This window comes from Odontesthes bonariensis, chromosome 1, assembly GCF_027942865.1.
Source record: "Odontesthes bonariensis isolate fOdoBon6 chromosome 1, fOdoBon6.hap1, whole genome shotgun sequence".
Taxonomy (NCBI): Eukaryota; Metazoa; Chordata; class Actinopteri; order Atheriniformes; family Atherinopsidae; genus Odontesthes; species Odontesthes bonariensis.
Genome location: NC_134506.1, coordinates 29,020,922 through 29,044,743, shown reverse-complemented (window position 1 = coordinate 29,044,743; position 23,822 = coordinate 29,020,922). Strand labels below are relative to the sequence as shown.

The following is a 23,822-nucleotide window of genomic DNA, read 5'->3' as shown; positions in this document are numbered from 1 at the left end:
TGTGCCTGGGCAAACACATGCATCTTTATGACCAAACAGCTACTTAATTATGGAATTACTTTTAAGATGATCATCAACATTAAGGTCAGAAGGAGTAAATCTAGCTAAGTGTAAAAGTAATGACTTGTGGGGAATGTTTATTGACTTACTTTTTCATGTGAGAAGTTTATTTTTTTTTAATTGGACTAAGGGATGTTTGGCATCGAGGTGCTATCAGGGTCTTGCATATTAAGGAATTTCCTCGTTAGCCTCATGTCCTTTTTACTCACTTAAGATTTCTTCCAAAATATCAGGCTTTTTGAGCCACAATTCTCAATTTGCAGCCATCCACAAACATCAGACAATAGCAGGTTAAAATATGCAAAACAAACCAAGAAACTCAAAGCAACCAGAAGCAACTTGTACTTATACTGAAAATCCTTCCAAAACACCATCAGGGTTTAAAGTGAAATGACAGATAAGCAGAAGTTGTGGTACTCCTCATGAACTGCAACTGTAGTGTAACAGTGTCATCACCTCTCTGCTGTGTACCTCTCATTAACAAATAAACATTTTTCTGTCCTCACCAGTCCAGAATCATGCCCAAGTGGGTTGTCCCAGCTTCCTTCCTCCATCATCAGAGACTTCCTGTCAATCAGCTGACTGACGCTGCGGTGCAGGGAATGCTGGGAGTACGCCTGACTGAGCTCTGCTTGACTGGGAGCCTGCAGGACAGACATGGGGCTGAAGGGTGAGCTGCTGCCGATGATCTTTGTGTCTGTCATACCCTGAGAGGTACAGTTTTAGTCCAACAGTGATCGTGTCATTGAAGTCAATTTGTACAAATACTTCATCTAAGACTAAATTTTGTTGGCCTAAGATGTAAATTGCATAACAACCATCTATTTGTAAAAAAGAATGAACTGATTCGGCCTCCTCTGGACAGGTACACGTAACTTAGAAATGTAAATGTGAATTTTGTGTGATTGACAATAAATCTCATTTGTACTCTTTGTTTTCATTATATGAGCATCCAACAGGGGGCACTGCTCTATAAGGATTGGCCCTTTGGTGAATTGTTTTAAAACTATTTGGCTGGGAGTAAAACCACTGCAAATACACATGGAACCAAGTTTGAGCTCCAAAACAATGAACACCATTAAATATTTTATGGGAGAGTGTGAGGAAATGCACACATACAAAGCATGCAGATGCAAACAAAGAGAACATGCGCAGGAGGGCAACCCACAAAAATCCACATTCCCATACCTCTGAGTACACAGTGTAGCTTTTAAGTTTAATGTTGCTGATCTCAACACAGTCTGCTACAGTGTCAAACTGCAGGGGACAGTGAGACAAACATTTAGGGGGTTTGACAGCATAATACAAAAAAGAGAAAATAATCTTACTGAGAGGAGCACAGAGCCGTAGAGATGTTTAGAGCACAGCTCAGGACAGGGCCTCTGAGGGAGAGAAGGATGGAGAGAATGGTGCCGGGAAGCAGTGGAAGGACAGAAAATAGATGGCAAAAAAAAATAAAGAAGAAAGATTCACACAATGAAAGAAAATAAGACAAAAACTTAAATCAATCAAAACATTAAAAGACAGTTGCAGGATGGAATGAAATGTAAAATTACAGAATGAACAAAATGAAGGAACTGAATAACCAACCAGCAAATAGTGGGTCATTTTAGGATTAAAGAACAATGATATCTCTACTTTGGGAAAAATCTAATCAAATTATGAGATTCTAAAAGGCTTTTGATGGAGCAAAGCAGGCGTATAAACACACGAGGTCCATTCACAACTTCACACAGGATAATGACAGGATTTGAAGCTTAAATCACAACCTACAACTTAGTACAGGTTTCACTTATTGTCCCTTATATTTCATCTCACATTTTACTTCTCTGTGCTTTTACCTCTGTCATATCCCAATCTACTGTTCGTCTATCTCCTTTAACAACCCTCTGTGCCTCTGTGCTGCTCCTTCTTTCTTTGCCTCTCACCGTGTACATTTCTCCTCCAGCCTTTCTGGTCTTCTGAAGCATGACCAGCGGAGGGCGCTCTCTAGCTGACGGATTTTTCCTCAAGGCTCTGAAAGCGGAGAAAACAGCATTCCCCCTTTTTACTGTTTTGTATACGTTTTGTAAATGATTCCAGTTATGCCATTAAGTAGTGGACAGTCCTTGAGAGGGATACATTTCATTCTATAATCCCAATTCCAGGAAGGTTGGGACACCGTGTACAACGTAAATAAAAAGAGAGATTTGCAAATGTCATAAAAAACCATATGCAATACACAATAAAACAAAGGAAACATATCGAATATTAAAAGTGAGACAAATTTATTATTTCATGAAAAATATCGGCTCTTTGTGAATTCACACGTGGCCTACTCTTTTACTGTGGAGCTTTAACCTTTTACCTAACCTTTACCAGGCTTTTATTGCCTCTTTCCCAACTTCTTGAGACATGTTGCTGTCATCAAATTCAAGATGAGCACATGTTTTTCACAAAAAAGTCAAACAGATAGGGTTTCTATGTTCCATTGGGAATAAAATAAGGGCTCATGAGATTTGAAAATCATTGCATTCGTTTTTGTTTTTTTATTCACGTTTTGCAAAGCATCACAACTTTTAAGGAACTGAGGCTGTATAAACTCTTAAGATCAAAATACCTTTGCAGCACTAAGCCCAGCAGTATGGCAAGCAGAAACAGTCCCAGCAGGGCTAACAGTAGGATGAACCACAGTTCAGAATAAACAGGTGTAGCTGACATACTGACACCCTGTTTACCACTATCCACTGGCTCAGGAGATCCTACATAAAAAAACAAATGAAACTATATGTTTAATCTTATGTATATTTGTTTATTTGGTACATTAAGAAATCATTCTTATTGTCCATTTTTTTTTCTTTTTTTTTAAAGAATGTGTGTGTGTGTGTGTGCATCACCTGGGCCTGTGGGTGGGCTGTATCTGATGGTGGGAGTGCTGGCGCCACCACTGTCTGTAGTGCAGGTCACCTGAAATGACAGCGCTATGGAAAACAAATAAAGACAGAAAAAAAAAAACATTGTGAGCAAGAATAATGTGAGAACATGAAGTAGAGGAGATGATACTGATCAGCACACAAAATTAAAACCAACTGCCTGATGTTATAAAAGTCCCCTTCTTGTCATCAAAACATCTCTGACCCACTGCAATCTCACTGAGTGTGACCTGTGGGCACCAGCCACCAATAAGTTTGCTGTTGTTCCCCTACATCCTGGAAATTTTGTGGTGGAGCCTCAATGGGTCTGACCCAACTTTCTGGCACATGACACATATGGTCGTACCAAGACCTTCAACGCTTTGTTATGTGCCTCAAATCAATCCTGAACTATTTTTCCAGTATGGCTCGTGTATTATTCAGTTGAAAAAGGGTCACTGCCATCAGAGCATATATTAGTCAAGAATTGTTAACATTGTTCATGTAGTTGGTGCAGGTCAAAGTTACATCCAAACAATACCAGCATCCAAGACGTAACAACAGAACATTGCAGGATATCATCCATGTATGAAAAGGATGTGAGTCAACAGACCAAACCATTTTCTTTCATTGATTGATGGTCCCCTTTGACTCAATGATGCCACTTATACCAGTTTAGACGGGTCTAAAGTGAGTGTTCAGTCCTCATATGTGTCAGATAGCCCTGAATGCTCATCACCCAGTCGGCAGTTCACTAGTTATTCTTCTATGAACCACTTTTGGCACTGTAGGTACTAACCACTGTGTACTGGTAATGCCCAATATGACCTTGCATTTTAATGTTCTCTGTTGTCTAGCCTTGACTATTTAGCCTCTGTCCAGGACCATTATGTTTACCCATTTTTCCTGCTTCCAACACATCGTCTTTAAGAAGTGACTGTTCACTTGCTACTAAATATATACCAGCTTTTCAAAGCTGTAAACCATAAAGATGTCATTCATCTCGCCTGTCAGTAGTTTTGATGTTGTACTTCAACTCCAACCTGATAGCCAATTCAATGAGTTTGCTTAAGAGTTACATTAAAACAGTTAAATATAATATGTGATAGATGTGTTATTACTGGCAAGCTTTTTCTGTGTTATAAACCATTAACCGTTTCTCTGTAATAAGGCTAAAAGACTAGTGAGTATAAAATCTAACTGAGAACAAAAATCACTCTTGCTGAGTTCTTGTACATGTTTGGTGCATGAGTTCTCACTTTTCCGTGAGGTGCGAGGAATATGAAGATAACTATAAAAGCCAGTATAGACCCTCAGCTGGCTCTCTGTCACAGTGTACTCCTTCAGGTACCCGTTGAGGGAAAAGGTCCCCGTCCAGTCCAGCCAAATAACCGTCAGGTTGCTGTCCACTGAGAAGGGAGACACATACTGGGGGGCTGAGGGGTGACAAAGAGCAGAAATCAGGGAAACTTTGGATGAGTTTCAAAGCTTCTTTTAACTGCCTGGCTGGGCCAAATGAGGGAAAAATGTATTACCTTCGCTCAGTGTGCTAACTGTAGTCCAGTTGGAGGCAGTGCTGCCCATGTTATTGAAGCAGGCAGCCCTCAGCTCATAGGAGGAGTATGGTTGGAGACCTGCACAGTTCAAGTGTGTTTGGTCACAAAAATAAACAACATCCGTTATTCTTCTTCAGCGAAGACTTGCAGACTTCCTACTTACAAAGATGTCACGTGTCTCCAGGTTTTTATGAGGTTTATAGGTTTGTGGCAGCTTTTGAAAGCTTATTGCTCTACCACTAATAAGCCACTCAACTTTGAGACATATAAACTTGCTTTCACACCCTCAAAAAGATGTCAAGCATTATTGTGGTCACCTTTCGTTCTGTGTCATCATTAATCAATTATATTGACCCAGTGAGGCTCAACTTTACAGCATTCTGATACTGTTTTTTTTATGTAAAGTGCATCTGAATACACTATGAATTCAAAAATATGTTCATTTAACATATCTCAAAATCACCTGTAACATTGTAGCTCCTCTTTTTGCCAAAGAAAGAGATTTCTGTTGGTCCTTCAAAGCAAGGGAGGGGTACAGGCTGGGGGGGCTGCGGGCAAGACAACCTGAGGTGAAGCTCACAGCTGGACACAGAGAGGCAAAATGAGTCAGGTTATGGTGTATGTATGAGTTTTGTGTAATGCGCTCTTTGCAAGACTTCTCCCCACCTCTCAATGACTCCATTAGGTGCTAAAGGCTCATCCCATTCCATCTGAATGGAGCGAGAAGTCAGGGTGACAAGGCGAGGAGGTGGCTGGCCAGCGGGGGGAGCAGCAAGGGTGTGCAGTTTCCTCAGTGGACCCTGGCTACAACACTGATAAATGTTGAAAATTGTGCCATTAGATACTTTTCAACATTTTCTAATATATAAGCAAAACAACAGACCAGAATGAATTACTTTTATGAAGAAGTAGATTGCATTCACAACTACCTGATAACACGTGCAAGCCTCAACTCCAACCCAGTAGTGAGTGTATGGATGCAAACCGTGGAGAGTCTGCTGATGGGATGTGCCCTCAGAGAGCTACAGGGAGAGGACAGTGTGGTGTGAAACATGTTGAGGTGTTGGGTTATCAAACGATTAAGAATCAACTGGTACTGGTGGGTCAAGAGGAAGATGGAAAACGAGGACTGGGAAGAAAGACATGAAGTATAAGTTATCATTGAGTGCCTGACCAAGTGCAGTAGCACCGTCTTTACCAGAGTTCGGTTGTTGTGGTCCAGTGAGAACACTCTGTAGAGACTAACAATCCCATTGCGTTGAGCGGGAGGATGGATGTCCACTACTGCTGAGGTTGCTGAAACGTGCAGGAAAATAGGTGGACCAACACCCTCGGGTGGGGCAGGCCCTGTTCTCCCACTGACCCACGGACTGACAGAACGGCCAGCCGAGTTCACTGCCCACACCTGTCAGCCACAAACCACACATCAAATCAGTCAAGTATAACAGTGAGAGAGAACATCTGACACACGTTGAGATTAAAACTTTTTTTTTTCTTCCATTGTCAGTATTTTAAAAGCTTCTTATAGACTCTTACTGATTACGGCTTCTCTTAATTAAACCAATATTCAACAGGCCAACAGAAGATTCAATTCATTGGACCATCCATCAAAACTGGCATCAGCAGTGAGAGCAAAACCTTTTCACCATGCAGCCCAACACTAACATATCTGCATGACAATTACTTTTCACCTTCATCAAGGAGTTATTCACACACACACACACACACACACGCGCGCGCACACACGCACAAAAGGTAATCTTATTTGTGTGCTTGTGTTGGGTATAATTAGAGGGTGTACACAGCTCAGGGTCAGGCAGGGTGGAGATTTGCATGTGTAAGTCATCTGTAGCCTGTCAGAAGTAGTGCAGAAGGCAGATGGATGGGTCTGAGCTTTCATGTTGAAAGTGTGTATCTCTGTGTGTGGTGGTGTCGTTTGTGGCTATGACTCCAAGATTTGTACTCGTATGCATGTGGGTGCACGTGTGTCAAGAGTTGAATTAACCTCAATAATAGTCAATTAGGCCGTGATCAATCAGACTGATAGATCTAAGTGACAGCACAGATGGACTAAGATGGGAGATGGATATGAGGATATGAGGAAAGGAGGGAAGAGGAACTGGGAAATGGGGGGGGGGGGGGAGGTGTTGCTGAAAAAAAGAGTTGGCAAGACACAAGAACAAGAAGCAGGAACCCGAGCAGACAAACCAGAAGGAATGTTGTTCTCTAATTTCTTGGCACAAGTCCACATGAACCTACTGAGATGGACAAGTTTAGTTCTGCGGGTAACATAAAGTACATTCAAACTGTGCTTTTGTGTTAAACTATTTAGTGGTAACATCTTGGATTTCATTGGTGGCCAGCAGATTCTCCCAAAAGAAACCAAACTAGCCTCATCTACCGGCCTCTCAAACCATCTCCTGCTTTTACAGAAGGTAAGAGGAGCACATGTGTGATGGACCATTATTGTGACTCACTGTGACTCCACATGAGCAGATGCTGTTGTCATTCTCTTTTCCAACTTTCACTTCAATAAGACGAACTGGTTCACGAACAGTGCTGCAGTAATTCTCTTTGGCCAAGGAGAGGATGCGCACCAAGCCCTGTTTATGTAATCTCATTACATTAGATCAATCTTACAAATTTATATTGTAAATCAATATCTAACTGAATGTCCTCAAGGGGTGGCTAATTACATGAAGTTCATAAATACGAGGACACAACATTTGTAATTTTGCCTCTGTAAACAACTACAACTAATTCAAAATGAAGAAGTCTGTTTCTGTTCATTATTCATCTGTACTATGAAGTGCAGTCCTATCAGTTTAGTAGAATCTGGGCAGATGGTATTCTGCTCAGATTAAACACTACAGAAATAACCCTGCTATCAACAGTCATTTTTCTGACAGTCAAACATGTCATGTTGAGTTAATTTTTGGTTTAGTTTAATGAAATAACTTTTTTTTACAGAACATCTTTATATTCTATTCTACCAGAACTGTTATTGTAATCAGCACCATATCAACAGACCAGGGAGAGCATGTGAAAATGTTTACTTAAATGGACTGAAAATTAATTTTTTTAATAGCTGAAAAGTTTTCCACTACATATATGTAGTTCCAGCACAAGGATTATAACTTGACTCATTGCTAAATACAGTTTTGTTTTAACTTGTTACTCCTATCATACAAATTTCAGCAATAAGACACTCCTACCCAGCAACAACCATGTTCTTCCCCGGCATAGCAACAAAGTTAAAGCCACAACATGACGCAATACTCTGAGTGAGATTAAAAAGTTTGTGCCACATAGTCAGAACAGAGAATAAATGTTAAAAATTAAAGTCAGTCCAGATCACCTTGCCCTCGATCCAGTGCTAAAAGGTAGAACTCATCTCTTCATCCTTATATCATCTACAAACTTTTTATGGCTTTCTCTCTGCTCTGGTCCTCTCGCCTCCTATTGGGCCATGATTTGGCTTGTTAGACACAAAATAAAAATATACTCCGTTAGCTGCCATGGCAGCAAAAGAGCCGCCATGGTAACAAACGATTTCAGAATACTTCCAGACAGTATTCAAGTGTTTTTATTGGATGGCTGGACTGCGTACTGGATTTTAGTGCTCTGATAGGCCGACACAGTAACTTGGCGGGTGCATCTACTTGGGGTGAAGGGGCTAAGTTGTGTGAAAGTGGGCAGTAATTAAAAGCACGCATAAAGCTGTCAATAGGAGCTTATGACCCAGTGTAATTAGCCTAATATGATTTCTCTCTCTGCACTGTGGTGTACTAAACTGAACTGACTCGTCCTTGCGTATGTCTAAAACACAGAGAGAAAGGATGAGGACCAGATAGGAACCCAGACAGATTAACTGGCAGATAGACAGAAAGGCAAACAGTTAGGTGGTTGGATAAGTGGACAATGTGATAAATCTGTGTATAGACAGACAGATAAAACCTCACTTAGCGACTAAAAACTGAGATAAGTGGTTAAAGAGTAACTTGCAAGTTAATATGCATTGATGTATACCGTTTCTTTGTTTTATTCTCTGACAGACACGCATTTATCGGCCCACTCAAAAACACTACTACTGCGTACATTAGTTTGTGGCCAACGCACATACCACCAGCTTGTCCACTTACCCCTATCCCCTACTGACAAATCCTCCAGGGACGTGTAGCGGTCACCATTAAAAGGTCTTTCCAATACAAGCTCTGTTACCAAGGAGGCTAACAGTTAATTCGATTGGCTGGCTGGTAATCAGGAAGTGGGGTGCTCAGAGGGCCCAGTGATTAATGGCTCTGTTGCCCGCTCGTCATCTCCAATAGCTCCTCCCTCCCTCCCTCCTCATGTCATAAATTAGGACCCTCGTAAATAAAGACGGCACCACAATCAGGCAAACTCAATCAATTACATCGGTTCTCTGGCCTTAACTCATACGTCTGACAGACAGGAACGCTAATGTTATTGTTGTTTCCAAAGGGCTAACCTGTCAATTAGTGTACCAATGCACAAGCACAACAGCATGAATATGGACTGCTCCATTTAACACCTCTCTGATTACTTGTGTGTTTGTGCGTTGGTGTGTCTGTGATTCTTGGTGTGTATAGATGCTGTTTTAACTGTTGCATTAGCATGATCAGTGTGTGTGGCCAGATGTGTGGAACACATCTTATTGTAAAAGAAGACTACATCCTCTGATGTGCCAATAACACGTGGGCTCATCTGCAAACGAGACCCTCAGTTAAATATTTAACTTTGCTCTTGTGTTGAATGTAGAGGACAAAAAGCAGTGGACTGTTCTGTTATAGTGAAAATATAAAGTGTCTTCGGGCTTTTGCTTCTGTTGTCATAGTGCAACAGTAATCGACTTTTATGTCCTCTCAAAATATACCAGACTATGAAATGAAAATAATTCAGAACATGTGATCTTGCTCATGAAAAACACCTGACTCAGTTAGACACAGTTCTAGTAACTGTCAAGAAACTGGTTTACATTTCTTCTAAAAACTAATAATCATAAATCAAACATGACAATTTTAAATCAGCAATTAGAAGTATAAATAATAACAAATAATAATAACAAACTCCAATTACACACAATCACACATCTAAACAGAAATAGCTTTATACCTGGTACTGGTATACAGTGTAGGGGTGGAGTCCGATATCTTTGTGTGAAGTAGAGACATTTCTGTAGACAACTTTTGCTGCATCAGTTCTGTGGGTGTCAGCAGGGAGGTCCAGCCTGCGGTGCACCTCATAATGCAGGATTTTACCATTTGGCTGAGCCGGAGGAGGCCAGGTGAGTAGAAAGCTCGTCTGCAGGCTGGTGTGAGTGTCGGGTTGGAGGTCTAACAGTGGCGCCATCTGTCCAGCAGGGGGAGCCTCCAGCGTGAGTATGGAGGACCAGTCACTGGAAGAGCAGCCCAACACTGTGCAAGCCTCCACCCTCACCTCATACCTGCATACACGTAGAAATATGAATTTGTAGGAGATTATTTTTTTTGGGGGGGGTGTCTTTAGCACAAACATGTCACACAAGTTTAAAATTAACAGACCAAATCTAACAATCAACCAATAATGATATTTTAACCAAATGTTTAGATGCATGAAAACAGTGCTGTTTTTCCTAAATTTTGTGCCTGGTTTATTCAGTATTCGTTTTCTGAGGAAAAGTTGAAAGTTTTTTGCACCTCCATCATGTTTTCTAGTTTTAAACTCAGACAGGTCAAATAACAGCCCAGTCAGTGAAGCACTTATCTGATTAAAAAAAAAAAAACAAGCATTCAACAGCTTGTTTGAAATCAAGTCTGACTCAGGTGAACGTCCACTGATCCCTACCAGACTGCAATAACAAAGCCTACAGTGAGCTTGCGTTACGAGGAATTAAACAGTGACAGAAGGGAGAGAAGGGACAAAGGAGTGAAAAAGGGGATGGACAGAAGTTGAATGAACAGAAGGTCATCAGAGAGAGGGCGAGTGATCTTCACATGATAAGGCTGATGAGCTTTTATTATCTGAATCTTATCACCACATGCACATTCTCATGCATGCACTGCCACACAATCAGGTACACTGACATGTACGCACAGGACAGACACACAGCTGCACATATACATGCACCCCTACGCACAAACACAAATACACTATCGGGTGTACACTTTTGTCTTTGTCTGAAAGAGATACAGTCACTCTCCTGATATTCACTGCTTTAAAACATCAAGTGCTAATTTTATGAATTTCATACGGTATCATTACGGTATCAAGTTAACACAGTGAAAATTCTCTTTAAAAAAAAAAATATATATATATATATTGAGCCAATGCAGTAGGACACAAAACAGAAGTTGATCCAGATCTGTTTTGTCCTTCTAGTGGATCAATTACTGCAATAATATATAACAAAATTAAAGGTATCAATTTTTTCAAATAAGGACTAGATTAACCTGATCCTTGTATGAAATAACCAGCGGTTGAGGCATTCCTGCATTTTGGTGATTTGTATTTTTCTCCTACCAAGAGATGGCACTCTGGACCCTTCTTTGTCGCTCCTTTTTGTATCTATTCCTCTTCAGATTTTAATTCATGACCCAACTGACTACTATGTGAAATATGGAGATGAGACGTTTTAACTTTAGTTATTTTTGGCAAATTAGGTCAACAACATGATACATGCATGTGAAAAAATAAATAAATAAAACTGTAACAGTTAATTATTTTATAATTATCAGCACACTATCAAATCCCCCAAAGCACAGCCTAAAAGGAAAAGGTGAGGGGTTCTGGAGTGTTTGAGCCATAGCCCAGATTAGTCCCCATAACACCGAAATACTGAGGTGACTTTAAACAAGCAGTACATGCAAGGAACTAAACCAAAAGGATTGGTAAAAACTGGGGACCCATCCAGGGTGTGTCAGCTGGCAGAGGATCCAGCCCCCTGTGACCCTGAATGATACAGAAGCTACTGTTATATCAAGATACACATTTTGGGAGGGGCCAAACATTTCTAAAGACAGAATTCAGACCCTGGTAAAGGAGCGTCAAATTTTCTTCTACTTTTGACACATGAACTTTGTAAGAATAAAACATGTTTTCCGACATTTTCCTTAGGTGAAGATGAGTTTTGACTGACCTATGGTAAGGAGCCAGCCCATGTAGACTGGTGCGTCTTTCAGAGAAGGCATTATCTTGTGGAGTGAACACAGTGCTCATGATGCTAAGATGGGCTGGATCTCTCAGATACACAGTGTAACTCACAATGTCTCCATTAGGACGGGCTGGAGTCTGCCATTCTACTCTCACCTGGTAAGATAAAGAACATAGCGCATAAAAACGGTTCAATAACAACTTTGAAGAATTTTGATGTACCTCTTATTTATAAAGACCAAATAGATGAATGGCCTACCTGGCCTGCCTCCAGAGGTCTTAGTGTTGGGAGACCCACACCAGAAGGAACCGATGGGTGGGTCTTTGCTATGGCTACCTCGCTGCTCACAGCACCTCTGCTGTTGTTGGCTCTGACAATGTAGCGATATTCCACACTTGCTTGAAGTGTGAAGTCGTGATAATGAGTCTCTGTGCCAACGTAGACAACTTCACCATCTCTCCGAAGTTCATACCCAATGATCATGCCATTGGGGTGTTCGGGTGGTCTCCAACTAATCTCCACTGACTCTGGACCAGTAACCTTTAAAAGAAAAGTTAAAGGTGAAATCAAACGGCTCTCCCAATAGCTTTTAATATTGAGTGACAGTACAGATGTCAGGGTAGACAACCCCCCCCCCCCCCCCCAAAAAAAAAAAAACAATAACAAACACCAACCAAATAATAATCAAAGTTCAATTAAGTGACGTTTCCTTCTTTGTAAAAAAACTACAAATTTAAAAGTAAAATTTGCTCATTTACTAATATTTAAATATCTAAATTTGATCATGAAATACAAGTTCAGATAAATCTATTCATTCACTACAGATTTAAATTATAGAGGTTGTAATTCCAATTCAAAGATGAAGAAAATACCTTAAGAGTCGGGGCAGCCAGGTGAGTGGGAGGAGCCTCCTCGGTAACAGTAGATACTGTGACACTCGTAGTGCAACCACCACTGGTGCAAGCCAACAAAACCAGCTGATATGATGTATGTGGCTGCAGACCTGACAACACTGCACTGTGGTGTGTCCCGCGATAAGCCTCTTTGTTGTTCAGTTTTAGCACATAGTCTTTCACTTCTCCATTCTGCATCAACGGTTCGCTCCAAGAAATGTTCATACAGTTGGATGTGATGGCATTCACTATGGGAGCTTCCACTGAGGCAGGGGGGGCCTCTAAAGTTGTGATGTTTGTCTGAGGGCTGGTGGTACACCCCTCAGACGTGCAGGCTATCACCGAGTAGCTATAAGAAAAAGAAAAGAAAAAAGAATAGAATAAAGTTTGGCCTTTCTGGTGATTATTTTGATGAAAATCAGATTAGCTGATCAGAAACCACAAAATAGTGGAAATTAAAAAAAAAAAAATCATTACCTATAAGTTGAAAATGGGTGCAGGTCCTCGTCTGTGTACGTGAGGACACTAGGGTCAAAACTGAATAAGAAACTGACGTTGTTTCTTTGAATCCTGTAAGATTTCAGAACCCCATTAGGCTCCAAAGGAGGGGTCCAGGACACTATGACCTCACGAGGTCGGCCATAGAGATGATGCACTGTTGGAGGCGCTAGGCCACGTGGTGGGGCTTGTCTGGTTGTTACAGTTACCCACGGGCTGCAGGTGTGTCCTGCCGGATTATGAGTACAGACACTGAACTCATATTGTGTCCAGGGACGCAAACCGGTCACAGTAAAGGATAAGGTTTCAGCTTCTTGTGGGGACATTTCTCTAAAGAGCACCTGTTGAGAGAGTGTGGATGATTAATCATACAAAACATTGGATGACACTTGAGATATTTCATCAGGCTAACTTCACAGGAATCGCAAAACCCGATGGTCATGGGTATCTTTGGTTTCACTTACTTTCCCCCTGTCGGCATCCTCTTCATTACTTCGTACCCTCCCCTGTTCCTCCAGACTTCTCCCAAGTAAGGAATACTCTCCAATTGGCCCATTGGGTTGCGAGGGAGGTCCCCAGGTAAGCGACACGTGGTCTGGGCCGATGAAGAGAGGCCTGGGGGGCGGCTGGGAAGCAGGTGGCGCTGCTGCTGTGGTGATGTGCTGAGGAGGGGTGTGTGTGCAGCCTGCGGAGGTACAAGCTTCAAGAAACAGAGAATAAACGGTCCATGGCTCCAAACGACGAAACAGGAAACTGCGTGAAAGTCCGCTGAACTCAAGGTTCCCCTCACTGAACAAGTTATACATCTGGAAGGGAGAAGAGGGAAACAAGGTAAGAGTAAAGGTGAGAAGAGAATATTGCAAGTAGGACATAATGGGAACAGCACAGAAAAAGACTGGAAGCAGGTAAGAGGAGAGAGCACTCAGAGAAGTAGAGGGAAAAGTCTGTAGGGATGTGTCTATGCTTTACGTAGTTTACTTCATTTATAGGTCAGTAGCTGTATGTGTGTAGTGTGGATGTAGAGCATGAACATCTCCAAATCAGTCCTTGCATTAAACCACAAAGGCAAACTGGTATAATATCGATCCCCTTTTACTTGTTTGTCATCAACTGCACTGTGTGGTGTGTGTGCAGTATCTTTGTCATGTGCATTGCATGTACCGTGATGACTCCATTCGGAGCACTTGGCTCATCCCAGCTAAGCAGCAACGCCCTGCCCTGCTCTCTATGTTCGACTGTGAAGTTCGGCAGGCCAGCAGGAGAAGCCTCCAGGGTCCTAATGTCCACACATGGACTAGAAACACTGCCTAAAGGAGGACAAAATAGTTCAGTTTAGTTCACTTTTCACTGGAAGCTGCTTTCATTATTCATCCTACGTGCTTTAAATGAGCTGGTTCATTGAACTGTTACCTACCGGCCCCGTTCACAGCTTCGACACAGAGACCGTATTGACTGTATGGTTCAAAACCGTAGAGTGTCGCCTCAAAGACCAAATCCTTAGAGAGACAGATAGACCAATATATTATACAGTGCAGAAATATGACAGAAGTAAAAATGTAAAAGGTATGAGAAAGCAAGAGGAGAGATGACCGAGACAAATTCACAGGAGGGATGGGATTTGGAAGAAAAAGTGGTGGTTCAGACAAAAGAGAGATTGGGCAAGAGTTAAAAGGGAACAGTTAAAGGGTAATTGTGAAGTGGGTCAAATGCCAAAGCAGGAGGAGAGAGCATGAGGAAATTAGTTCTGCAAACAAATCCTGTATGAATAAAAACCAGTGCATTACTCATTAAAAGGAGGGGGAAGGAACAATGGTGAGCTAAGATGACATAACATGGGATTTGTGATATCAACATTTCAACATACAGGCTCTGCTGTGGTGAAGTAAGCAGACACCAGAGAAGTGGCAGAGACTGAGAGACTAGCAGGCAAACGGCTGTCCCTTATGGGTGAATTCAAAGCTTCCAGATTGAGTGTTTATGTCACACATGCGCCCTTTCATATCATATACACAAACACACACAGGCACAGGGTGTGTGCCAGTAGCTTTAGGCAGTGGGACCCAGCCCAACACCCTGGCACATGCTGGGACAGTGTTCATGTGTGTGTGTTTTACACTGGAAACACAATTTACTAATTGATAAGAGACACACTGTTGTTTCAAAAGGCCCTGGCATGTGATGACATAGTAGTCTGGGAGCACTTGGCTCCAGGATGTAGCATTGTAGCCTGTTTGATTGTGTGTTTGTTTTTGACTGTGAGCTCTGAAGTGGCCATGAGAGTGTCTGTGAGTAACTATACAACACAGGACGCTATATTTCTTTCAAGTGTTGAGTCCTCGGTAAAAATGTGTCCGTTCAGGACTGTATGCTTTCACATAACCAAGCATATGTAAAGAGATTAACTGGTAACCCACTTCAATGCAGTGGCAAGAGGATCAAAAAGGCCCCAATTCAAATTGAATCAAATGAAATCCCTGACAAATCACCGTAGCGTGGCACCAAGGATGAACTGTCTGAACAACAACCAGAATGCATGTACTCACTGCATTCATGTCTGGAAGCCAACATATTTTTCATCCAGAGTAAAACAGGATTAATAAGCCCCCAGACACCTAGACACAAGCCAAAATCCTCCTGCAAATCACAGCACTTCTCAGTAGATAGAGGGAGGGAGAAACACAATGAGAGAGGGTGGAGAAAGGATGGGGAAAGATAGAACAAAAAAAAGGAGTGGAGAGTGAGCAAAAAAAAAGACAAAGGAAAAAAGAGACAAGAATGAAATCAAGTCTCTGTAAAGTAAAGCAATGTAGGGCAGATAGTTAGGAAAGAGGGATAAGAAAAAGTTAGGTAGGTAATAACTGATGAAGCATGTAAAAAATGAAAGAGAATAAAGGAGAGAATGAGAGAGATTGAGTGAAGTAAAGGAGGAGAGGAGGAAGCCAAGGCTGGAAAGCAAAAAAAGATAGATGTGGCAAAAGGGAGAGACAGATTAAGTGAGCGGGAATGAGAGATCTCTCCACCTTAAAAGCCAGTGAAATATGTGAGGCATGTGGCCTATAAAGCGGTTAACATATGCACATTGTCAATAGCAGCATCTGGCACTGGCAGATTTTATAGGAGCATGGAGACTCTGCTACATGCCTCTAGATGGCAATACATTCAAACACTTTATCACTGAAACACACCACATTAACGGCCTGCTCTCTACACCACCCCCCCCACACACACACTCAACAATCACGTACTGTGAAATGCACACACACAAGCACGTAGACATGCAGTAATCAAACAGTCCAACACTGAAACACACAACTATTACATTACATTAAAAGCTCCCACAATAACTATTTCTATCTTATACCATCACTTTCGGAGAGAACACACTTTGTGAACAGACACACACACACACACACACACACACACACACACACACACACACACACACACACACACACACACACACATCAAGGAATATGCCAGCAAAACATGCTCACAAAACTAATAGGGAATCATCACATGAAAAACAGAGTTATACGAGGTAAATCCTTATTATTCCGTATTAAAAGATAAACCATTGGGAGTATAGGAAACAGTTGAAATAGGATCTCCACTAATGCACTTCTGTTTCCATCACTTTGACTTAATTGTAAGATTAATGTGTGTAAGATTAAAAGTAGTTTTTCTCTGTTTTTGATGGGTATCCATTTATGTTTTACCTGCAACTTCGGGGCTAAAACTAAACTGCAATTTGGCAAAAAACACTGACGTGCTCACTGAGAACATAGAAGCTGCTGCTACTGTAGAGGTAAAAAAAGCAGCTCCTGATAAATGGGGATTTTTCTGTCAAGCCTATTTTCAGGAGAAGAAAAACCGGCCAACCTATGAAGATCACACGATGAGCTACCATGTAAGATATGAAAGGAATGGGTTCTTGTCAACTTAACTTCAGTGTACACGAGCATGAGCCTGTGTGCGTGTGTGGATGATCAAAGTCACCAGTTAATCATACAAAATGCAAAAGAAAAGAGGGGAGCAAGAAGTCAAGAGAAATAGGGAGATGACGAGGAGTGTAAACAAGATAAAGGGAAGAAAAGAAGACAATGATATGGACAGAAAAGAAGAGACAGGAAGAGGTCTTACTAATTTCTACATTAAAGTCCTCATGGATCTTACGTGATTCAACACAACTCAACACTCAGAGCAAAGAAGCAATCTATTCAAACATTTTTTTCCTCGCTTCTGGGTTTGAGCTAAGTCACTGCAGGGGTTCTCTGGACAGTGTGTATTTCTGCATGTGTAGCCGTGGTATCTTTAAGAGTGTGCATTTGCATGTTTCCTAACAAGCACACATCCGCAACCATGACCATGTCCCTAAAAATGTATGTGCGTGTGTGCAAATGCACATCTGTGCAAGTGTGTGATATTCAGGTGGAGAGGCATAGTGCAGCCGGGGGGACAGTGTGTGATACTAATTAAGAATAACCATGTGTATTTGTCAAAAGAATTATGCTGATTATCTCACAAAGGCCCCGGCACTGGGCCCTGCAGAGAGACGGAGACAGACCAACATTAGCATATGGCTACACACATGCATGTGTGTGCACATGAACAAATGCCCACATGCTCTTTCTTTGTCTCTCATTCACGCACACATAAGCAGGTAAAAGTATCACGAGTGCCTCAGAACATACATTAAAGGAGCATGCTTAATGACAGGTGAATAGGGGTCCAACTGGTCTGCCTTTGGGATGTTTCCCCCACAGAACTTCTCTGGCCTCTCTGCTCTGTCATATTAAATCCTGGAGAGATAATAAAGCACGGCGCTGCTTCATCTTTTCTTTTGAGTATTAGTGTTTTTCAGTGTGTGATGAAACATGCGATGATCAGATATGACTCTGTTCATCTCAATTAAATTCAGTTCAGTCCCGTTCATTTCAATGGTCCAGTCTATTAGTCCGAGCTGCGCCTCAACCAGCCCTGTGAGAGCAGTAATTGTTTTCAGAGGTTTCTGAGGTGAGCCAGTGCACCACACGCTGATCTCTCTCACCCAATGCCAAGCTCTCAAGCCAAGTTTGTGTGTGTGTGTGTGTGTGTGTGTTTGAGTTCACATTTATATGGGCATCCCTAATTCAATGCTGCTGGAACAGTTGCCCTGTGTCTGTTTGCAAATGCCCTGCATGGGTGTCCCTGCTAGTCAGGGTGCGTTAGACAAACCCTGACACACAGACACATTCGTGCGACACATACACACACAAGCCCATGGAGACACACCCGCAGACACAGAGTGCCATTAGGCATGTGTTTTGTCTGTGGCCAGCACAGATGTAGAGAAGGACTGTGGGGGTTTGGAGCAGGCATGCCCACTTCACACAGACATCTATGATTGGCTTTGGCGGCTCTAGACCCCAGGAGCAGCATTTTTGGTGTGTGTATATCTTTTTGTGCATGTTCGTGTGCGTTTGTATTGGCGTGCATGATGTGGCCAAAGTTGAGTGGACAAATTATGGTAAATGAGGGATGGTATGCTTAAAATCTGCAGAAAATAAGCAAGCTGTATGTTCATCCACACCTTATAAGAGAAAAATCCATCATAACGTACCTGGTCTGCCAGTTTGAATTAATGACTAGTTAGAAAGATAAATCTACTAAAATAGAAAGAGTATCATTATTTGAACTAAGAAAAGAAGCATTTCACTAGAAATTGTGTAGACATCATGAACAAAACTTTTCTAAATAAAATGCACATTTTAATCATTAGCAGAAAGATCAACAGCGAGAAGTCCGACCAGAATCTTATAAGAATTTGACGAACACTACAGATTTTAATTGACACAACTGTCACCTTTAAAGCCCTCACTCATTCTGAGCACCGTGCCGACTGCCAAATGCAAAGATGCTGCACCCAAGTCCAGGTTCTGAGAGACAGGAAGACCTCCTCAGAACTATATACTGCCCACTATCAAAACATATACAAGGAGTCAGTTGAACGCAGACACCCCCACACTCTTCCTACCAGAGCTTAACAGACTCACTCAGTGATCAGATATAGAATAACACTTTTCTATCAGTCTTTTGTACTCAAACTCTCAGCCTTTCTCTGAAGTGAGGCCCATCATATCACGGATGCAGCATTAAACGCCCATTAAAACAAGTGGAGAGCACTTCACTGGATGGTGTGGCTACTTCACAGACAGAGACACAATAACACACAACCTGTCATTACTGTGGGAAACTGTGAGTGAGACAGACAGAGAACAAGAGGAGAGAGAGAGAGATAGATAGAGAGAGGAGGTAGAATATAAACTCACTTGAAAGAGGCTGATGGAAGAAGAGGTAAAGTAAGGGGGCAAAGATGGTGGATGAGTGTAACATAAAAACTGTAATTTGACACAAAGGCTGAGAAACCCCAGGCAGAAATGTTGAGACAGAGAGAAGGGTGAGCAGCGTGGAGCGAGAGAGTAAGGAGCAGTGAAAAAGACGAGGAGGCAGAGAGAGGGGTTGCAGTAAGGAGAAGGAGTTTTCCAGCCTGATTATTTGACTGTTTATGTAGAATGTTGAGAGCCCTCCAATCAGAGGGGGAGATGTTTAAACAAGGGGTCTGATAGGCTGATGGCCAAACAATCTCAGAATCTGAACCTTTTTATCTTCCCCTTCAATCCCTTGTTCCTCTCTTCACCTGTCTCATCCTCCTCTTTTAACCTCCTCATCCCTCTCCCCTCAGCCTCTGCGCACTCAGCTCAGCATTTCTGTCTTCCCTTAACTCTGTTGTCTCCCTCATTTGTTAAAAGGTGTCTCTGAGAGGAAGGGCAAAGCCTCGCCCTTACTATACAGTCATCCACTTTCTTCCACTCCTGTTCCTCTTTATTTAGGCGATGTTAAGAGGATAACTGAGCAGAAAGGAAGAGAGGGCTAAAAGCAACAAGTAAAGATTTCACTTATCATGTATAAATATTTAACCGCATGATATTATAAAAGCATATCCTGAGAATTCAACAGCTTTCAAGGATAAAAATCGGGGGTGATTTTTTTTCTTCCTCTAATGTACTATGATGGCTAAGCGATTTCTGTGGGCCGTGGCTAAATAAAACTTGCACCACACAGGTGTATCACAAAAATGGATGGTAAATATGCACAAATATTTTCAAAGAACATTAAAAGATTAAGGACAATCTGACCTGAAATTGCACAGCCTATAGGTTTAGTGGCTAAATTTGTAAAATATTGCAAAGTGATGGAAAAATGAGTAGACTGGTTGGACATGAAGATGAAGTTAGAACAACCACGTGACAATTCAGAGAAAGGCAAAACAACAAATCCAATTCTTATTCAGAGTGGGGAGTTATAGACCGTGATGCACCACATGTATACACAAACAGCCAAAGACTGCTGGAAATATCTAAAAGAAGCAATATAGAATTTTTTTTTTGGGAGATGAGCTTTGTTGCTTCATTACTGAGTTTTGTCTACACTGCGATGTTGCCACCTCCTGATATCAAACAGAATTTTTAGATTGGACAGATCAGATGTAAAGGTTTGCGCCCAAGCGCAGATTGCTAAGCAACCAGCATAAACAATGCAACCCCATACAAAGAAAAAAATCTAATGTATAATTTATATCTTGTTTATCCAACAAATGAACCAAAGTATCTATAAGATGTTAACTGATAAACATCAGAGTGGCTGGAAGGCAGATTTTCATTACTTTTCTTCATAGCAAACCTGGTTATTTCCTCCTGGCTCTATTCTCTGCATTTCTCATGAGAAATCAGATAAGTGTCATGGAATTGGTTTTCCACAAACTTCATCAAGTACAAGAGGAGTTATTCTTACACCCTTGCTTCTACTACGTTTTATGCTCTCTTTTACAACCCTGTTCCCACAAAAGAATTCAAAATGCACCATATGCACCACTGCATGTGGTGGATTATGAGACGGAACATGGCTGAGGAGGTCCTGAATTGTGAAGCAGAATCTCATATATAGCTAGAATGGGATAATTTTTCACTTTCTTGGGTAAAGGGGGATTGGTCTCCTCAGGTTCCAAATACTTTCAGTGTTAAAAGACACTTTGAAGGTGATGCAGCATAGAGGGAAACAAACACCTATCCTAACTTATTTTTTAATGTATTGTAGAAACCCAACAAAAAAAGATAAAATTATTTTTAGCATTTTCAACCATTTTTTTCTTCTTTTTATATATTTTTTTATTTTACACAGAAATGTGCCCTCTGAGGTCATCACAGTCCTTAAATGCAGGTGATCAAGCAAAACTGCTCTCCTTACATGTGATAACAAACCTATTTGCTGGTCTGAAACACGTCCCGACATAATGACATGCTCAAGTATTTCCAAACTATGTACTGATAATCATTGAATGTGTTTCACTGTGTGTTAAAGTCAATTTAACCTAGATCATCAGTCAACGTGCCTCCAGACAAACATACTGCTTACTTTAGTAACATACCTATCCCTTTAAACCCTTTAACTGCGCTTGCTTAAATACACACATTTAGGTGTAAGCGACACACACACACACACACATCCTAAAACCTCATATTGGCTTAAAGACACAGTCCGTCGGCTGTCCCACGCTGTCCCCTGCTCTCTGACGGGCTCTTAATGGTAAACTAACAGATTGTAAACATGCTGCTAGCCCTTTCACTCTCTCTGTTTCTCCATCACCTTTATCAATCACTCTCCCTCGTTCTTTTTATCAGTTTTCCCTCTCTCATCCGCCTTCACTTCTTTCACTTCCTCCTCACCTCTGTTTGTTTCATCATCCCCCCTCTATCCCCATCCCTTCTTCCCTTTTCCACTCTCTCCCTCTCTCCCTCTCTTTTGCTTTTCCTGGGGTATTTTTTAAACAATGTGTCCTTCATGTACGGTTGGTTACGGGGCGTACAGAAGGACATCATTAGCGCTGGTGGTTAAGCTGTAATTTACACCATTACCGAGGTAGGGGCCATTTTTATTGCCTAGTAAATTTCAGCTCTGAAATATTTAGACCATATGGCTCAATTTGTGTAATAACCTTAATTTCCAAGCACCCTTCAGCTCCCTTCAGCGCCGGCTGTTGTTGGCGGATGGAAGAGTGGTGCGTGTACACATTCACGTGTGTGTGTGTGGTTTGGATTTGAAGCACATACACAAACTAACATGCACACACAAACATGTACGCAGAAACACAGACATGGCAATAACGTTGTATGCTACACAAAACCCTTTACGCAGTGTCTTCCACGTACTGCTACTGATTCACTGACTCACACACAGAGACACACACGTATGTATGCATGGCAGTAGCAGATTAATAGGGTGTCAGCTTCTGTTTGGGTGAGGGAGCGTCAGGCGTCGGCCAGATGGTTCTCAGGGATGATGACTGTCAGGGGTCCTGCTCTGATCAATGGGATGTATTAATACAGCACACACGCACACTGTTGCATATACACACACACAAACAAAAATGCTATCTGTGCACACATGCACAGGAAACCATATTCTGACATATGTATGCACATGGAGTAACACGCACACATTCACACACACGTATGCCCACGGTCTCTCTTCACCAGCGATCCCACGGGCCACAGTGTAACATCTGGAAGAGCCAAGGGAGGGAGGAAAGGACAGCAGAGTAAAGGAGGAGACAGAGGGAGGTAGCAGGAAGACAAAAAGAAACAGATCAGTGAACGATGGAAAAGAGGAGAAAGGGGACAAGGGGAGAAGTAGATATGGTATATAGAGGGAGAAAGGACAGGCGGCTGGAGATAGCGGAGAGAGTAGCTGTCATGGTTTAAAGAGTAAGCAAGGTAAAAAGAGGCTTGCGAAACAGGGGAGAATACAACACAGAGGAGTTGAGGATAAGAGGGAGTTGAGAGAGCAACAAGATAGAAGAATCTGGAACTGATTAAGATGGGGAAGAAAAGTGACAGAAATATCCACGAGCATGGCACAAAAGTGCAATTTTAACTGCTTCATGAAACTCTTGATAAGAAGCGGCGAGAGAAACGATCAGTATCTTAAGTGGCCCAAAGAGTTAAAAACCAAAAATGCAAAAAGCACGAAGCAGACAAGAAGGACGGGTACCGCAGCAACCTGACAGCGAATAACATGACTGTCAAAAAAGTGTAAGGCAATGGAGAGTGAATTTGTAAGTGCGTAAGAGAGATAGCGTGTCTGTCTGTCTGTCTGTGTGTGTGTGTGTGTGTGTGTGTGTGCGTGTGTGTGTGTGTGCGCCGTGTGGTGTGTAGGGGTCTAGTGAGGCAGGCCGCCTGCGTTTCATACCCTCATTCCGTCCGATTGCCATGACGACCCCATTAATCAGCCAAGCTGGCACAGAGAAGGGTTCCCAGCCCAGCCTGAGATCAATACACACACAAATACACACATACCAAATGGACACACACAAACAATACGTCTGCAAAGCGGAGAAATTCTGTGGGAGAAAAGGGTGGAAGAGTGAACCAGGATAAAGGATGTGAGAAAAAAAGAACTAGGAGTATGATTTGTGTATTTCAAGAAAATCAAGAAGTTTGCAGCCTGTAATTTGTTATCAAAACTTATTTGCAATCCTTTGCCAATCAATTAAGTTACCATGAACTTTTACTGGCTTAACTGACTTAACTGACACAATTAAGCCTTTCTCCGATACAGAACTTCATCTATTTGTTAAAGCGATTGCTCGTAGGTTTTCACAGCAGCTGTTAACATGACATTTACCAATCCACATCTTTTCTTTCCCAGATTGTTGAGAACCTTTTTCCAATCTTAGCTT

The 23,822-nt window shown here is 41.8% G+C and overlaps 1 protein-coding gene across 1 annotated transcript in view; it reads right to left on the bottom strand.

Annotated features, from left to right (window-relative positions):
* The window catches only part of ush2a (Usher syndrome 2A (autosomal recessive, mild)), a 222,274-nt gene that overhangs the window by 1,370 nt on the left and 197,082 nt on the right, over positions 1 to 23,822 (bottom strand). The window contains exons 74-92 of the mRNA XM_075463126.1: positions 14,463 to 14,544; positions 14,210 to 14,355; positions 13,513 to 13,854; positions 13,028 to 13,389; positions 12,530 to 12,899; positions 11,916 to 12,197; positions 11,643 to 11,812; positions 9,641 to 9,971; positions 5,706 to 5,912; positions 5,437 to 5,529; positions 5,174 to 5,319; positions 4,971 to 5,089; positions 4,487 to 4,585; positions 4,211 to 4,387; positions 2,937 to 3,020; positions 2,660 to 2,801; positions 1,989 to 2,076; positions 1,389 to 1,442; positions 567 to 767 (exon numbers count right to left, since the gene is read on the bottom strand). Coding sequence (XP_075319241.1) covers positions 567 to 767; positions 1,389 to 1,442; positions 1,989 to 2,076; positions 2,660 to 2,801; positions 2,937 to 3,020; positions 4,211 to 4,387; positions 4,487 to 4,585; positions 4,971 to 5,089; positions 5,174 to 5,319; positions 5,437 to 5,529; positions 5,706 to 5,912; positions 9,641 to 9,971; positions 11,643 to 11,812; positions 11,916 to 12,197; positions 12,530 to 12,899; positions 13,028 to 13,389; positions 13,513 to 13,854; positions 14,210 to 14,355; positions 14,463 to 14,544 — 3,495 coding nt within the window. The remainder of the gene's footprint in view (positions 1 to 566; positions 768 to 1,388; positions 1,443 to 1,988; positions 2,077 to 2,659; positions 2,802 to 2,936; positions 3,021 to 4,210; positions 4,388 to 4,486; positions 4,586 to 4,970; positions 5,090 to 5,173; positions 5,320 to 5,436; positions 5,530 to 5,705; positions 5,913 to 9,640; positions 9,972 to 11,642; positions 11,813 to 11,915; positions 12,198 to 12,529; positions 12,900 to 13,027; positions 13,390 to 13,512; positions 13,855 to 14,209; positions 14,356 to 14,462; positions 14,545 to 23,822) is intronic.